The sequence below is a fragment of the Orbicella faveolata genome, unplaced genomic scaffold, assembly GCF_042242905.1.
Source record: "Orbicella faveolata isolate gen_17 unplaced genomic scaffold, um_ofav_v1 contig_12, whole genome shotgun sequence".
Classification (NCBI taxonomy): Eukaryota; Metazoa; Cnidaria; class Anthozoa; order Scleractinia; family Merulinidae; genus Orbicella; species Orbicella faveolata.
In genome coordinates this window covers 18,142,501-18,161,114 of record NW_028301539.1, presented here as the reverse complement: position 1 = coordinate 18,161,114, position 18,614 = coordinate 18,142,501, and the positions used below count along the sequence as shown (strand labels likewise).

At 40.6% G+C, this 18,614-nt stretch overlaps 2 protein-coding genes and 1 pseudogene across 2 annotated transcripts in view; 2 read left to right on the top strand and 1 right to left on the bottom strand.

Moving 5' to 3' along the window:
* Positions 1-1,654: 1,654 nt before the first annotated feature.
* The window catches only part of LOC110059658 (uncharacterized), a 17,062-nt gene continuing 102 nt past the window's right edge, over positions 1,655-18,614 (top strand). Inside the window, exons 1-4 of the mRNA XM_020766385.2 lie at positions 1,655-1,984; positions 2,576-3,232; positions 13,389-13,937; positions 15,218-18,614. The exon at positions 15,218-18,614 is cut by the window's right edge and continues 102 nt beyond it. Of these exons, the coding sequence (XP_020622044.2) occupies positions 1,669-1,984; positions 2,576-3,232; positions 13,389-13,937; positions 15,218-15,846 (2,151 nt within the window). The 5' untranslated portion in view covers positions 1,655-1,668 and the 3' untranslated portion in view covers positions 15,847-18,614. The remainder of the gene's footprint in view (positions 1,985-2,575; positions 3,233-13,388; positions 13,938-15,217) is intronic.
* Positions 3,871-6,351, top strand: LOC149116937 (uncharacterized). The gene has a single exon (XM_089282644.1). The coding sequence runs from the start codon at positions 3,892-3,894 to the stop codon at positions 4,570-4,572; it is 681 nt and encodes a 226-aa protein (XP_089138770.1). The 5' UTR covers positions 3,871-3,891; the 3' UTR covers positions 4,573-6,351.
* On the bottom strand, positions 6,850-7,626 carry LOC149116936 (uncharacterized; annotated as a pseudogene).

Genomic DNA, 18,614 nt, shown 5'->3' with positions numbered 1-18,614 from the left:
TCCCTTGTTCTTGTGATTCTCCTGTAACATTTTTTCTTTGTAACGCTCCTAAATTGGAGAAACAAATTCATGCCTGTAGCATGTTCGAGGATTCTATTCTTGAAGGAGGAAAGCACATGACACAGTCACTAAAACATGAAACTCTTCATGGATGATATCAGCAAGTCAAAATTAAAACAACGATATAAACACGAGCTTATCTCAGGTCTTGCAGTACAAAAATTAGTTGTGGGTTTTTAATGGTTAACAACACTGAACATTCAAAGTAAAAAAAAAACATTACCCTGGACTGGTAACTTGCAATTATCTCCAGATAGTCATTTTATTATTCCGATATTGTTTTGAGGCTAAATAGTTGGGGAAAAGAGGATTTTGCTAATGTAGCTCTCATCTTAATTTGGCCTGTTTACAGAAAGCGGAGCAATTTCAAAGAAACCTTGCTTTGACCTCTGGGTTAATGGATTTACAGTTCTCACCCGACACGCCAAGACCACGTGTTCTTCGCCTGACTCAGCCAACTTCCAGGGACGTTTCCGAAATGATTCGTCGCGTCAATGCGTGGTTTAAGTAACAAAAAAGGGTTTTATCCGACAAACGTACATGGAGAAAGAATATATAGTCTATAACACTACTATTAAGGTGTAAAACACAAAATGAGAGTCAACTGCTGTGGTTTCTCGTTATTTACCACACTTAAGCACGTGTTACCTCGCTAGGCCCAAAACATGTGTTACCTGGTCACATACCTCTCTGGACACACCCAATCCAATGACGTCTGTGTGTTACCTGGACAACGCCCACATCAATTCAAAACAAAACTATCTCATTATTTTTTTTAAGGAAAACTGTCCATTTCGCCCTTACGAAGAGAAACACTTGTATTTCTGTCTACTTCAAAACAGTTGAAAAAAATCTTGGAAAGAATGTGTATTTAGCCTCTTATAGAGGCGATTAGTTTCTGAAATCTGTGCTGCATCAACTCGACTTGGAGCAACCCCTCTCTTGGCAGTCGGTCGAGTATGACTTTATTTTTCCCGCGCTCGCTCAAGCCCCCGACATTGTAGGCAGGGCTACGGCGGACCGCTCTGTGTGACGCGCGATTCTGGTTAAAATAAGCGTATTTGAAACATGCGTGATAAGTTAATGTGCCAAAAATCAGCACCTGTGGGAGCCGCCCAGTGCCCTCAAATTTTATCACTCCCGACCAACAATTTTCAACAATAAGAGCAAGAAGATAAAGTGGAATGTTTTAACTCTGTGTTTCGGAAAGTCGCAACCATGGAAACGAAATCAAAATAATGACTTCTTACATGTTTAGCATGTCAAATTCCAAAAAGCAACTAATTTTAGAATGCGCCAGGACGGATATGAACTTTGTTCTCCTTGTGAGTGAGTTTAGAATTGACGCTTTGCGCGAAGAAACTCATTCTACGTGGAATTTGGACTGGTTCACAATCGCCATTAAAAACGATCCAAAATTCCTGTTGACTTTCTGCTTAAACTCGGGTAATGTGAAGTTTTTGTCTGTAGATGTACTTCTTATGTGATGGTGTACTCCGGAAATGCTGACAGCTCAGTTTAATCTAGAAAATTCTGACTCTTTCAACACATACTAAAATACCACACTGAAAATCAATAGCATTTCAAATCGTAAACGAATTTGAGCTTATGGTATGTAAACAGCAGAAATCTTGGCACTTTACAGTGTATACTCGTGATCTCGTGATCTCAGTATTACGTAACGAGCTAAAGCAGAATTCCAGATTGTTCAAATCACCGACCAAAATGGCTGCCGTTCAAAAGCAGACATTGCCTTCGTTTTCTTCCATCATTTCTGTTTTGTCTATTGTGTTTTGCTGCGTTGGGTTTAGAAGAGTAGAACTTGAGATGAACGAGCAGAGGAACAGAATAAACGCTCTTGAAAACGTTGCAGAGGCCAAGCCGAAGTCAAACGACGCAGACATGAAAATCAAGAATGCTCCTGGTAAGTTGGTCTTAATAAAGTACGATCTAGGAGTTACCATTATGTTTCTGCAACCACAACTTGGTCGTGATGGAATTTTAAAAGCGACTAAATATTATTCAAAAAGTGCCGAACAAATATAGCCTGATTGCGTGTTGTCGCACTTCTCACTGCCTCCTGTGTGCTGTGGCAAACAAACCCAGAGGTTGACAGGTCAAGTTCTTTCAAGTCAAATGCAGACATTTTCAGAAGAAAACAAAAATTCGCACAATAATGCCTTTAATCATATCAAATATGAACAAACGATCAGGAACAAACTTTAGCCCAACAAAACTGGCAAAAGTTCGTGACTGATTTTTGTCAACAGGTTCATTACATACGCGTAGCTTGTATCGAAATGAAAAGTGTTTTAAAAATGTGTAATGTAATATTACACCAATTTTGAAATCTCCCGGTCGTGTCAGTAGTTTAAAACAAACAGGAGAAAGTGCCTGCTTTGGAGGATTGAAAGCCATTAACCTGAAAAAGAAATAGTTTTCTCTCTCCTCTTGGTGACTTTAAAATGTAGGATTTATTTCATTCACTGAAGTACTATTTCCGTTTTGTTGGTAGAAACTCGAGCACTCCATAAAAGCGGACGTCAAGTTGTATCAACTAAGAACGCGTCAGCAACTGACAGCACAGCGGAAACGATGCTCAAAATCAACAAAATCTTATCATCCGGGAGATTGTACCTCTGTCAGTCCAAAGGTGTCACGTGCTCATCAGGTCCTCCAGGCCCTCCCGGTCCACCTGGGACAAAAGGAGCCCGGGGAGAAAGGGGACACAGAGGAAGAACTGGAAACAAGGGAGATCAAGGCATTATGGGATCGCCAGGAAAGAGAGGCAAGCGAGGCATTATGGGACCTGCGGGGATAAAGGGAGAGCCTGGAATCAAAGGTGAGAAAGGAGAGATAGGACCCGCAGGCATGCCGGGAAGCAAAGGCGAGCCCGGCGAATCGGTTTCAGCACCTGCTGCTGTTGTTTCTCCTGTGACGTTAACAGTGAACGAAGGTGGATCAGCCTCGTTTCAGTGTTCAGCCAGCGGTAATCCTGAGCCTGCATTAGTGTGGAGTCAACTGAACAGTCAGTCAGAAATCACTCAATCAGCGGTTTCTGGAGGAAAGTTGCAGTTAAAACACGTGACCGTAAGTGACGCAGGCTTGTATCAGTGTTCAGCAACAAACATCCTGGGATATTCACGGAAAGTGGTCAGATTAACAGTAAATGGTGAGCTTCTGGTGATGAAAATGATACGAAATGAATTGTTGTAGCTAGAGTTTAAATAAGTCTAACGCGCGATCTTATTGGTTGATTTATGGCTGGTTACTTTGTGAGTTGAAATATACCTGTTGGTGGTGAATAATACAATAGGAAAGATCATATATTTGAATGGCGGAGAAAGATATGGAGACATGATTGATCATCCCAGTTATATATACAGGCTTTAATTTCACAACTGCTTAAGTTGGTATATAACTGGGATGATCAATCATGTCTTCACATCTTTCTCCGCAGTTCAAATATATGATATTTCATATATTCACTTGTATCTTCACCATTTACGGGTATATTACGAACTCACAAAGTGACCAGCTCCTAGTTGCCATGGCTTGATAGCTCAGTTGGTAGGGCACTGCACTGGTATCGCAGAGGTCATGGGTTCGAATCTCGTTCAAGCCTAAATTATTTTCAGGCTTTAATTTCACAACTGCTTAAGTTGTGTGTATAACTGCGCTGATCAATCATGTCTCAGTTCAGTGACTGTTTATATTGCACATCGACATGACTTTGATAATGTAATAATAACCCGGTGTTTGTTGGCTTTTTATACACCTTTGTCTCCACGGGGGACATGTGTTTGACAATTTCCACCCCCAGGAATACATATGTTTATATGTACATATGTTTATATGTACATATGTTTGTATGTCTACAAACATCATCGATTAGCGAAGGCATTAAAAAGCCTAAATTTAAGCCAACTCGTGCACAAAGTTACACGTCCCGTGAGCTCAACTTGTCTCGACCATGTCTACACAACGCATCCTGGTTTTGTTACTGAAATCTCTGTACCAGATATTGGTCTTTCAGACCACTTGCCAGTTTTTATTAGACGTAAATACTCCAAAAAGCAAAGAGATCAAACCCACAGTACCATAGAATATCGTGACTTCAAAAATCTGAATACAAATGAACTATTACATGATCTACAATGTGCCCCATGGGACATTGCCTTTGTTTTTGATGATTTAAACGATGTTTTGATTACAATGGAAACAATGCTAAATGACGTTTTGGACAGGCACATTCCACTAAAATCTAAACGCGTCAAGAAACCGAACCAGCCTGCTTGGATGACTAAAGAGATCTTGTCGTCTATGAAAACAAGAGACAAGCTGTTGAAAACGGCGCGAATTTCAAATCTGCCTGCAGACTGGGAACGCTATACGCATGCAAAGGGTAAAACTACAAGTCTCATCAAAAAAACAAAGAGAAGTTTCTTCCGCAAGAAATCGACGAAAACAAAGGAAATCCAAAAGGAGTTTGGCAAGCACTCAAAACATTAAGTGGGACTAGTAAACCTCGAGTTCGCATCGATGAATTAAACACAGGAAACAACATCATTAGTGACGAAGCTTCCATTGCAAATGAGCTTAATCAGTACTTCGTAAACATCCTAGATCAAATTGGCAAGGAAAACGACGCTGGCGTAGAGTTTGATGACACCAAGCTGAAAAATTTTGTCTCTTCGCGATTGAATGATAATGTGGCTTTCAACATCCCTCCAATAACGCCTAAGCAGATCATTGACACCATAGGGAAAATCGCTTGTAACAAGGCCTCTGGGCACGATGGCATAAGTATTCGTGTACTCAAAATTATTGCACCAGCGTTTGCAAGTCCATTATGCAAATTGCTAAACCTTTCAATATCGACAAACAGTTTTCCAGACCGTTGGAAAGTAGCAAAAGTTACACCATTGCACAAGGGTGGCGCACGAAACGATATCAACAATTACCGCCCGATATCAGTTTTACCTGTCTTTTCGAAGATTATCGAAAAACACGTAGCCAGCTGTCTTCTTAAGTTTTTACATGACAACAACATGTTATATGAGTATCAATCAGCCTTCAGGTCAGGTCACTCTACAGAAACAGCTCTAATCAGACTTACAGATCACATCCTGAAAAACATGGACAATGACGAAGTGACCGGTCTGGTATTTATAGATTTTCGTAAAGCTTTTGATGTTATAAATCACGAACTTCTTCTAAAAAAGTTGTCTATTTACAGTGCAAGCCCTCCGTCTGTTGCCTGGTTTCAATCGTACCTGTCTCAGAGAAAGCAATTTATTACATTAGGGAAAACCACATCTGAACAGCTGACTATCAGACAGGGCGTTCCCCAAGGATCAATATTGGGACCGGTGCTTTTCCTCCTGTTTGTCAATGACATGCCTCTAAACGTTCACAAGTCAACTATGGATATCTATGCAGACGATACCACCTTGTCTTTAAGCTCAGACTGGAAAGCTATTCCTGCACTAAACAAATCATTAACAAAGGACTTGACAGAAGTTGAGAAATGGGCTAGTGAAAACAAAATGTTTATAAATACCAAGAAAACCAAAGCGTTGTTGGCTACGGGAAAGCGTCTGCGCAGACGTATAACCCATGACGCAGGAAAATTTGAAGCTAGGATGCAAAATGCAGAAATTGAACAAGTTGGTAGCCATAAACTTCTTGGAGTGATAATCGACGAGAACCTAACTTACGAAGCACATGTTGACGAACTATGTAACAAACTTTCAAAACGAATTGGTCTTCTACGCCATATAAGCTGCTACTTGAAAAAGAATCAAAAATTGATCTACTATAACGCGGTAATCAAACCACTCTTCATGTATGCAAGCACAGTATGGACATCGTGTAACAAAGAGGCACTCGAGAGAGTTCTCCGTATGCAAAAACGGGCTGCGCGTATTATTCTTGCAGCACAACGTACTAGTCGAACTGTCACTTTATTTAATAAGCTAAACTGGATCCCCTTTTACAAAGAAGCTTATATAAATCGATGTGCACTGGCCTACAAAAGGATAAACAGAACTTTACCTGAATACATGAACACATCTTTAAGGAAGAACTCTGACGTCCATTCGAGAAGTACTAGAAATTGTAATTTAAATTTATTATGCCCCTCTCACAGAAACGCCTCTGAGGGAGGACGCACTTTCGCCGTCAGAACTATTAAAGATTGGAACAGTTTACCCCGGTCTTTAAAAACAGAGAAGTCCGTTAAATCGTTTAAGGCTAAATTATGTAATACTATTCTTAACTCTCAGAAAACCAATGGAATTTTTTAACTCTTATTATTCGTAGTATGTTTGAAATTGTAAGTCCAGTTTATTATTTGTAATCATTTTTAATAGTAACTTAATTAAGTATTTTATTGTAAATAATATCGTATTTTAGCATTTTATTGTAAATAATATATTTTTAGCATTCTAATTATTTTAAGCTGAGGGCCCCAAGTTTATCAGTAACTTAAGTTACTGTCACGGGTCACCCTCATTAAATAAAGTCTTTCACTTCACTTCACTTCAGGAAAGGAAGTTGGCCGTTTTGGGCTATTTCCATGATGAAGTTAACTTAAGCATGGCTGTCTTTTAGTGTGGATAGAAATACTTCAGCTGTTTCCAATTTGGGCATTATGCTCAACGGTCCGCCCACACAGCGTTTGTAGAAATCCGGCATTTTCCCTTGGTCTTGAAGTCGTTCTTCGATACCGTACATGAATGCGTTGGCCATTAGGGGTCCCAGAGGCGAACCCATCGCGACGCCATCTACTTGTTCATACAGATTTCCCTCAAATTATAACAACTGGTTCTTCGTGGCAATATTCAACAGCTCTACTAGATCTGCTTTTGTGATGTGGAGACTATGTCCTTTGTTAAACCAATCATCCTGAAATGCTTTTCGGCCAGAACTTCGATTGTCTCATCAGCAGGTACCTTAATAAAAAGCGAAGAGACATCGTATGAAACAAGGATGCTGTGGTCATCAACTTGAATGTTTTGCAGATCATCCACGAAGCCAAAAATATCACTGACGGTGTGCTCGTTGACCGATAGAGGTTTGAGCTTTTCGTTCAACCCTTTTGCCAGCTTGTAGTTATATGTCCCTGTTGCGGATAGTACGGGGCGCATCGCCAGTTGTTTGTTGTGAGTCGTCGGTAGACCATACAGAGTCTTGAAGCTTTTAAACAGCAGAATCAGCAACATCTTGGGGAAAAATTCTTTTTACGGTGGCGGGTAATTCCATCTCTTTCTCAAGTAGAGGATGAAAATGCGTTGGTAGACTCCCTCTCATTTTAGGTTTTTCAGCGCTGACAGGTTTGAACTTGATTTCGTCATTTATGGATGACTCTTTCAGGAGGCGCACGCAATCTGACTTGTCCATCACAACCACTCTATATCCTTTATCAAGCTTAGTGAGATAATAATGACGTTCCTCTTCTTTAATTAGCCAATTGCTCTTAGCATTGCTCTTGGTGGTGCTGGAGTGTAGTTTAGAGCAATAGATCGAAATGTCGCAGCCGCTAATTCTTCGTTGTCTTCGCATAATTCCGGTTTTAATTTCCAGGAGGCCTTTTCAAAGGCCGCTTGGATATCTTTAGATGATACTCGCTGTGGAAGAGCAAAGTCAAGACCACGACATAATGCCAATTTTTGGAAGAAAGAAAGTCCACGAGAGGAATATTTTTTATGTGTTCGTCGATGTCAGTAAAATCTTTGTAGAGAAGTCTTGAGATCTTTATGAGACCTTTCATTAATTGCTGGTACTGTTCGTTGCGCAGGGTAACAATCGTTTTCAATATGCAGAGAAAACGTAGCGGTGAACAGCTCGTTTTGATTTCGTTGTAAATGCTTGAGGAGAAAACAGTTAACAGTGCTGAGATCCGAAACTTAAGAATGGCTGACTGTTAGGATCGAGAACCGCCGGTCAACGACCCATTTGGTAAACCGCTCATATTTTGCCCAAAGATACCCTTAGGTGACCTAATTCTAAAAATCATATTTCAAGGTTCCAGCGAATTTTTATTTTTCAGAAATTCGCGAAAATTTGAAAGCGCGGTCAAAGTGCGGTTTTTCGTGTAATAAAATGACCGAAATAACGTGCGAGGACGAAGCGCTGGTAAAGTCTTAAAATAAATTGAATTGACTTCAAACTTCACACAAATGTGGAACAACCACTCTAATTTATTCCTCGCTTTAAACTAATCTCAGAGATGTTGATATAGTGGTTTTCCGAACCATTTTAAAAATACCTATGAAGCGTGTGAAAAATAACGGCAAAATATAGGTCATGTTTAACAGCATAAAAATGCATCTGGTACCTCACTTTCCGACTATTTTACTTTACAGCCTAGAAATATCATTATTAAACATATATCATGCCAAGTTTCATGCTTGAACTCGCAGTATTTCCCTTTGAGAAAAACGAAAATCTATGTCAATGTGTTGGGCGCAAATAACACAATAATTATACACGAACAAGAGACAAATCAGTTTCAACGGCGAAAGTAATAGGCCATCATTCATTAAAATCCCGTCAATTCACTGCTATCAGTAGAAACATAATGTCCACTACATAGAAACTGTTTTTAGACGTTTTCGAAACATTGCGCGTTAACTTTGTTTAATTTCCTGTTCGCCGTCATGTCTAGTCTGTCATCGCGTGTATTTCATTAATGTAAACAACACTGTGAATGGTTTTCACGACAAACGCAAGAGATTTCCTGTAACCTTAATGTTTTCGGTTCACCAAAACGCTTTAAGTTCGTTAAGACACAATAATGGGTCAACTTGGAATGCTGTTTAGCATTAAGGACGTTAAAGGACTGTAAATTAATCGAGTTGAAATATCTTGAAGCAAATCAAAATCGCGCCCTTATTCTAATTTGGCAAACAGCCGACCTCCGTTCAAGTTCAAGAAGTCGAGAGGTTAATTCGGCAATGTATTACCCGTACAACAACAAAATCAAACCGAGGTCACAAAAGTGTAAGTTTAAAAGTGTAGTGGCAAGTCCCAAATAAATTTCGCCTATGTAAAATGGAAACAAGAAGTGAAACGTTCTGCCCCGAAACAAATAAACAAAATATTAATACGACTAATTTAATCCGAAAATGTTACAGAAAACATACCTAAAAGCCGTCGATTCCCCTCAATACCACTCCACATTGCCTTAAAGAGCCCAAGCTTTCTGCTGTAAGAATCAGGGGCCTCAGGAATCTGTTTTTATCATATTGGCAACTATGCTGCGTGGCTGATATTCGAGACTCAGTAAAAGTTGTCACACAACCGTACGAGCAGCCCAGTCACGCTTTCACTGCCCTTGCGCAAATGTTCAACATTTCGCAATTTACCTAAACCGATTACAGGTTTAAAGTAGTGACAGTAGATTGAAATGCGCTTCTTAAAGCTGACCTATCCAGGAGCAATTATTTCTTGTTCTTGAATGGCTCTTAGTTGTAGCTACAGTCGGGAAGAGGGAGGGGGTACTCCTGGAAATTTCGGATATCTGTATGCAGTGGAAGATTAAGTGGTCTCCAGCTCTTAACGCCAACACTGACACACCAGATGATTCTCGAAGTATCACAGGGATCACTAAGCTAAATAATTTTGAGTTTAGCTCCGCTGAGTCAATTACCTGTTGGCGCGCATATTGCATTGACCGTGGACAGGCGGAAAAACAGTTAAACGGGAAAAGCCTGGTGCACATTGTAATTTAGCGTTGTTCAACACGCAATCGGTCAGGTTGTAATGCTAATCGTATTTGACAGAATCTCAAGTTTTCTTTGGACACATACTGGGGTGACATACTCCTAGATGGACGTGGCCGGGAGCCATGAGTCAAGTCAGTCAACTCGCAAAGCTTAACAGAAGAGTGATAGTGAACCACTGGTGGAAGGACTGCAGATTGTCCCTACGCTTTACCCTGATAGGCCTCTGTTTTATTCTAATGAACTGATGCTGTGACAATAATACTATTTAGCTTTACGAACATGCTAATTGTCAAGGGTTTCTTTTGCAATTTAGTCAGACATCGCTCTTTCTTTATTTCTGCTGGAAACATCGTTCTCTAAAGGAGACTTCAGGTCATTTTCTAAAAAGGCACGAACACTGCGACCCCAACATCGGTGCCATTATCAACGGGTGTGACCGAGAAAGCGTCTGGTGATGCTTCCATGGATAGTAACCATGCATGGCAGGAGTACATTAATGTCTTCAAGGCAGCTGCATTCGTGTCTTTCATAGCCTGTCCACTTTAGAGAGGCACTTGTCTCTGGAGAAATATACTCAGTCACTGGAGAGACATTCCCTTATGGACTTAGCCAAAATGTGCTACAAACCCTGCTTGGAGCAAGCGTTGGCGCGTTACTCAAAGCCACAATAGGTCACCAAGAAGCCCTTGTTGTTTCAAAAGAGGGTTGGGCTCTCAGGGCAGTCAGTGACAAGCAGCACTCGTATCTTATGGCAAAATTCCGCACTGGTCAAACGACAGGCCGAAAGCTTGACGCCGAAATGGTGGCGCGGGAAATGCGCAGAGCCCAGGATCCTTATAATATTCGTCTTTTTCAGGTGCTAGTTTTTCGGGGCGGGGAGGATCGTTAAATTTTTGTAGAGAGGGAGAGGGAGTAGAGGAGGAAGACCCTTTAGAGGAAAACCTCATGGCCGAATCGTCTCAACCTCGTTCCTAGGGTCTCTCATCTTACCGCACCCTGGAGCGTATTCCAGTCCGGCGGAAAGATGAGAGACTCTAGGAACGAGGTTTGAATCACCCTTTTGATTTGAGGCACCCTTTCCAAATTCGCTGCAACGATTAATTTACCTTTATCGACTTAAAATTAGATGATCTAATGCATTTTGTTTCCGACACTGCGCGTAGACGCAGCGCAACAGTGCCTTAACAAACTAATCACTCTAGAACATCTGAAAACATAGATCTCCCAAACAGTTTACTTTCCTGAAAATAGTTTTTCACAAAGAACTACTTATTTATGATTTTTTGGTATCATTGTCACAGCATCAGTTCATTAGAATAAAACAGAGGCCTATCAGGGTAAAGCGTAGGGACAATCTGCAGTCCTTCCACCAGTGGTTCACTATCACTCTTCTGTTAAGCTTTGCGAGTTGACTGACTTGACTCATGGCTCCCGGCCACGCCCATCTAGGAGTATGTCACCCCAGTATGTGTCCAAAGAAAACTTGAGATTCTGTCAAATACGATTAGCATTACAACCTGACCGATTGCGTGTTGAACAACGCTAAATTACAATGTGCACCAGGCTTTTCCCGTTTAACTGTTTTTCCGCCTGTCCACGGTCAATGCAATATGCGCGCCAACAGGTAATTGACTCAGCGGAGCTAAACTCAAAATTATTTAGCTTAGTGATCCCTGTGATACTTCGAGAATCATCTGGTGTGTCAGTGTTGGCGTTAAGAGCTGGAGACCACTTAATCTTCCACTGCATACAGATATCCGAAATTTCCAGGAGTACCCCCTCCCTCTTCCCGACTGTAGCTACAACTAAGAGCCATTCAAGAACAAGAAATAATTGCTCCTGGATAGGTCAGCTTTAAGAAGCGCATTTCAATCTACTGTCACTACTTTAAACCTGTAATCGGTTTAGGTAAATTGCGAAATGTTGAACATTTGCGCAAGGGCAGTGAAAGCGTGACTGGGCTGCTCGTACGGTTGTGTGACAACTTTTACTGAGTCTCGAATATCAGCCACGCAGCATAGTTGCCAATATGATAAAAACAGATTCCTGAGGCCCCTGATTCTTACAGCAGAAAGCTTGGGCTCTTTAAGGCAATGTGGAGTGGTATTGAGGGGAATCGACGGCTTTTAGGTATGTTTTCTGTAACATTTTCGGATTAAATTAGTCGTATTAATATTTTGTTTATTTGTTTCGGGGCAGAACGTTTCACTTCTTGTTTCCATTTTACATAGGCGAAATTTATTTGGGACTTGCCACTACACTTTTAAACTTACACTTTTGTGACCTCGGTTTGATTTTGTTGTTGTACGGGTAATACATTGCCGAATTAACCTCTCGACTTCTTGAACTTGAACGGAGGTCGGCTGTTTGCCAAATTAGAATAAGGGCGCGATTTTGATTTGCTTCAAGATATTTCAACTCGATTAATTTACAGTCCTTTAACGTCCTTAATGCTAAACAGCATTCCAAGTTGACCCATTATTGTGTCTTAACGAACTTAAAGCGTTTTGGTGAACCGAAAACATTAAGGTTACAGGAAATCTCTTGCGTTTGTCGTGAAAACCATTCACAGTGTTGTTTACATTAATGAAATACACGCGATGACAGACTAGACATGACGGCGAACAGGAAATTAAACAAAGTTAACGCGCAATGTTTCGAAAACGTCTAAAAACAGTTTCTATGTAGTGGACATTATGTTTCTACTGATAGCAGTGAATTGACGGGATTTTAATGAATGATGGCCTATTACTTTCGCCGTTGAAACTGATTTGTCTCTTGTTCGTGTATAATTATTGTGTTATTTGCGCCCAACACATTGACATAGATTTTCGTTTTTCTCAAAGGGAAATACTGCGAGTTCAAGCATGAAACTTGGCATGATATATGTTTAATAATGATATTTCTAGGCTGTAAAGTAAAATAGTCGGAAAGTGAGGTACCAGATGCATTTTTATGCTGTTAAACATGACCTATATTTTGCCGTTATTTTTCACACGCTTCATAGGTATTTTTAAAATGGTTCGGAAAACCACTATATCAACATCTCTGAGATTAGTTTAAAGCGAGGAATAAATTAGAGTGGTTGTTCCACATTTGTGTGAAGTTTGAAGTCAATTCAATTTATTTTAAGACTTTACCAGCGCTTCGTCCTCGCACGTTATTTCGGTCATTTTATTACACGAAAAACCGCACTTTGACCGCGCTTTCAAATTTTCGCGAATTTCTGAAAAATAAAAATTCGCTGGAACCTTGAAATATGATTTTTAGAATTAGGTCACCTAAGGGTATCTTTGGGCAAAATATGAGCGATTTGCCAAATGGGTCGTTGACCGGCGGTTCTCGATCCTAACAGTCAGCCATTCTTAAGATATTTACAACGAAATCGAAACGAGCTGTTCACCGATACGTTTTCTCTGCATATTGAAAACTATTGTTACCTTGTCATGGTCTTGACTTTGCTCTTCCACAGCGAAGACATGATTGATCATCGCAGTTATACACACAACTTAAGCAGTTGTGAAATCCCGTTCAAGCCTGAATTTTAATTTCACGACCGCTTAAAAATGAGGTTAAATGCTTTTCATTTGATTCCAGGTCCTCCTCGTGTCGATTTACATCCGGGACCTTCTTACGTCATCGAAGGAAGTAGCGTCACTTTACCTACCTGTCACGTGACCGCATACCCAGCTCCTGTGGTCACCTGGAGGAAGTCATCTGGTCAGTTACCCCAGGGGAGGGCGCAGTATAACAACACTGCTTTACAAATCTCAAATGTCCGTAAAGTTGATTCTGACGCTTACTTCTGTTCAGCAGTCAACCTTTTAGGAAATGTTGAAAGAAAAACTCTATTAGTTGTGGTTTCCCTTCCTGTGTTCACCGTTAAACCGCCTGGAAAGGTTTCAGTTGGTATTGGCACTACTTTAGCTTTGAACTGCAGCGCCATCGGTGATCCACGACCAGTCATTAGTTGGAAAAGACAGGGAGCTGTACTACCTGTGAGGAGGAGTCACAAGACAGACGATGCGCTTGTCTTGAGAGATTTGAAAAAAGAAGATGTAGGGAACTACATTTGTGTGGCTACAATTGCAGGAGTGTTTGATATCGAAGCCATAAGTTATGTTGAAGTTTTAGCGCGAGCTAAAGGTAAGTTATAAATCGTGCGGCTCTCCTGATCACAATGAAAGAGTAGGAGTGCCCTAAATCCTTGCGTCCCCTGGTGGTTTTGAAGCAGATATTTCTCGTCTTTTGAAAGTTGCGAAGTGAATTGAGTTCAGGATCCAGACTCGAAATACGGAGGTTTATAAATGAGATCCCCCGATTAAACCACTGGCAGGGATCGTTTCAACTCAACAACTTCTGGGCTACGCTGATGTAAGCAGGCAATCGGTCAGCCTTCCATAAGATGAGATTCTTAACAAGTTACGTTTTATTTTCAATGTTTGTTTGAACATTTATTGTATCCCTAACCTGCGATCAGATTTGTCCAGTTGGGAAAACGATCACTACTTAACGAGTACTTCGAAAACAATAATTTGCCAAAAAGGGTCCATGTTTCCGAAAGCCTGCTTTATTCGGTAAAAGAGAATGGGGGCGAAGAAACGGAGAGTCTTTCTGGTAATCAGTACGTTTACTCAAGGCAAGGTGAGGTCTTGATCCCGTGGGAGAGGATTCCTTCTTACATGGCACTGGAGGCAATACTAGTCATATCTTTTAAGGGTGGAAAATCGTTTTTTAATACGGCTTCGGGTTTTCGTTTTAAATTCCGCAGTCGTTTTCAGAATATGATACCTTCCAGGACACGTTTTCCAAGTGAGGCATAAAAATAAACGGGAAATAATGGTCAAGGAATAATTTCTATCTGTGATGTTGCAATTAGCTGGCTAGTGTCATGCGTCACTTACCAATATGAGTGTGGAATTGGTTCCTCTTAAGAGTTAAATGAATTGAACCAAGTTCCATCAAACAGATCTTTTTTTCACAATTTCCGACGATCATTTCCGTCGCTTTTGAATGTGGAAGGCCTGATAACAACTAACATCACCCCGCTAAACGTTCGCACGAACGAAAAAAAAAAAACGATTAAAAAAATAATAACTCCTCACATCGTTAGCTTGGGCTGCCTGTGTGTCATGTAGACAGCGATATTTAACGAGTTCATGATATTACTAGACCCATAACTGTGAGCAAGAACTAAAACCTAAACGATTGCAATTTCTCGGATATTGACGTGACGTCTTTAATTCAGGTCATTTAATGACCCAACCCAAAGAGCTTTGATCTTTTAGATTATAATTGGTTTGCCTACGGTATGCGTAAACAAGGTGATCTCAAGCGGGATGAAATTTCCAATATATTTCAGCTGCAATATCACTGGGATTATTTGAACTGAAAATTGAATTCGCTGCGTGCTTTTATTTTGTCAGATTGTTCTGAACTGTTGAAATCAGGCCATACTCAGAGTGGAGTGTACTCTATCAACCCAGACGGCACAGGACACTTCAGTGTCTACTGTGACATGCGCACTGACGGTGGAGGCTGGACCGTGTTTCAACGAAGACAGGATGGCTCGGTAGAGTTCTATCGGGGATGGGACGACTACAATGCAGGCTTTGGTCAGCTGACTGCTGAGTTCTGGTTAGGAAATGACAAGATCCACAGGCTGACGGCCTCTAGACCCAGCTCGCTACGAGTGGAGCTAGAGGACTGGAACGGAGGTAAAGCGTACGCCAAATATGGCAAGTTCAACATTGGTAATGAACAGGTGCAGTATCGACTTGAAGTAGGTTCATATTCAGGGACGGCGGGAGAGTCGTTAGGATATCATAATAACATGGCGTTTACTACGAAAGACAGAGATAATGACAGACATAGCAGTATGAACTGTGCTGTATCATTTTCTGGTGCCTGGTGGTACGACGGTTGCCACTACTCCAATCTAAACGGAAAATACCTGGGAGACACAACTAGTTCCCAAGGTGTCAATTGGTACCACTGGAAGAGTAAGTTTGTCTCACTCAAATTTACTGAAATGAAACTGAGGCCGTCATCATAAAAAATAATACCAGTTAATTACACCTGAAGTTTTACAATTAATTTTGTTATGTTATACAATTGTACTTAAGTCCAAAGTAAATTTTTTCTGCTGTTTTTCATTAACGCTCGGTCTTTCCCCTCCCCCCTCACCTTCCTCCAACTTTACGCTTGCTTTGTTTCTAAATTTTTTGTGTCCGGCTACAAAGAAAATGAAAACAGTCCGCGTAGACAAGTAACCAGTGAGAATTTCTCGATTCCCTTTTGATTATGGACTTTCGGTATTGGAAATTGTTGACAACTATACTTCGTTAAATATTAACATTAGTTTGGCTTCAATGCATGATAATTTCCCGCGAAACTAGAATTGAAAACCCAATTCTTCGTGAAATATGATTTTGTATTGTTTTATCATTTTGAGAGAGACCGACTCTGGGAGCCTTTTTCGTCCCCAAACCCCTGAATCCTTTGTTTTACCATATTTCTTTGTCACGGCAGGACCCAGCGGCGAGGCTGGGCTATTGTGGCAAGGCACAGGTGACTTTTAGTAAGTTTAGTTTGTGTTGTATGAAACATTTCAAACAAAAAGCCTGTAAGAAACTTGCAAAAGATCAAGAAAATGGACCAAAAACAGCAATCAGCGCGTTACTGTCCGGCTAAGAGGCATCGAAGGAAAGCCAGTGGAGATAAAAAGTATCACCTTCAACAGCAAATGAAACAATTCCGCTTGCCATTGATACTCTGTTTGCTTTTCCTCGATCCTTCAATGAATTCATAAGAAAAAGCTTAAAAAAGCGTAACTTTCACGGGAACAACTGTAGAAGAGGAGCTAAAGAAGAACCAACCTTGATAGATTGATCGTTGCATTTTTCCTTCATTACAAAAAGAAGCGAGAAGCGAGTACCGTGGACGATATCAAATCTATTAGCTTTGTAGTAGGCTCCTGACATGCCAGTCAAATAGAAATTAATAAATTTTCCAACAAGAAAGAGGAACGTTCCAGAAAGTTGTTTCATATTAGTCTCATTCGACACTTTCTGCTCGCGTGAAGATACGTCAAGGCAGGTAAAACTGTTTAGTAGGCAGTAGAATTGTAATAGGATTTTCTGACGATACAATTTCCCTCGGCTCTTTTTTTTTTTCATGGCCAGAAATTCCGGACATCGAGTCTGTTAATTTTCGTGCGGCATACGTCTAGCACACATTTTAGTGGTGCATACCGCTGTTCAGTACGGCGTACTTCGGGCTCAACGACATTACAGAAAAAGTTGTTGTACAAAAAGACGTTGTTGGGCATGTAAATAACTGCTGACCGAAGTAATTGCATAAAAGTAAAAACTAGGGAAAATTTTCTGCCTTTCAAACGATGTCTTTTGGAGCAAAATCGGACCATTTGCAGCCGAAATATCGCCGTGCAAAGACAGCGGATTTGGGGATGTTAGCGTGGCTGTTTACGAGCTTGCTTTCCGTCATTTTGCACGCTTTTTAAAACCAAAAAGCAGAGCGAAGAAATCAGCATCGCAGGTGAAAATTGGTCAAATAGTACATCATACGGTGCTTTTCGTCAAGCGATCGCGGCACTTGGGATATCCTGATTATGTTGTCTGTTACAGAGGATCAAAATCTTCTTGGGATGCAAAAATGGGATTTCAAGCCTCTGTTCTCTAGAGCATTGTATGGGCCAAGCTTCGAAAATAAACATCGATGAAAAGCAGGGTCAGTAACATTTGTTGATGAAAACCAACTTATCAGAATAGCCGAGGAAACTTTCAAGAACTCTACCGGATCGCGGCACTTGTTCCCGGTAAGCCAGAACGTGCTCTATTTTATTTTGTTTTATTTCTGCCATACATTTCCTTTGAGTGTTTGGCGGCCATATTGTCAAGTAACCTCGCGAGTGCGCCGTTGCGATGTCCGGAATTTCTGGCCATGGTTAAACGTGACATGGCCATCTTATTTCTGAGAAGAGTAAATTTTCCATTTTCTTCTTTGTGAAAGGTGATATTCACTTCCCCTTCACCAACCTCTTTCTAAAAAAAATGATTTTTTTAAAATATTTTTTTTATTTGAAAAAAGGTGCTTACGTCATTTCAAAACTACAATTCAAATTTTGAGCCACTAAAGTAAGAAACATTTCACTTTTAAGTGAATGTAAGACTTAGCTTTGCCCCTGATTGAATATCTGCCTATTACCTATATTTGGTTGTTTTTAAGAAACCTGTAAAAAGGGATTGTACACTGCATATAATGTATATTTAACAAATGATAAACGCCATAGCGTGTACTATTGAGTTATGGATGCACGCGGGAGGTTGCTAAGCACGAAAGAAGCGTAAGAGTGGCACTCGGCTATCGCCTCGTGCGACTCTATCTTCTTGAGTGCTTAGCAAACCTCCCAAGTGTGTCCATAACTCAATAGTACACACCAGTAACTCGATAAAGTTTCATCTTCACACAACTGTGAAGACAGTTTCGCATTTCTGGAAGAAGGACATCGGCCATTACTTTGGAAACAATGTCTGTGAAACGATTTGCTTTGTAAACATTAGCACACACGTCAGTAGCGTACACCCATGGGCAAATAGTAGACGCTAAATTAACCAATCAGAGCGCGCACTTTGCTTTAGTTATGTTATAATTGCTTTTAGTTTTTGAAACTTCTTGTTATCCTATGTATTAGCTCAATTAAAATTATGTTTACTTCTTCTTTCCCTTTCCTTTATCTGTGAGTAAGAGGCAGCCAACTTGAAAGCTCTGCTACTTTGGCTGCTGCACAAGTATCTAAACTCC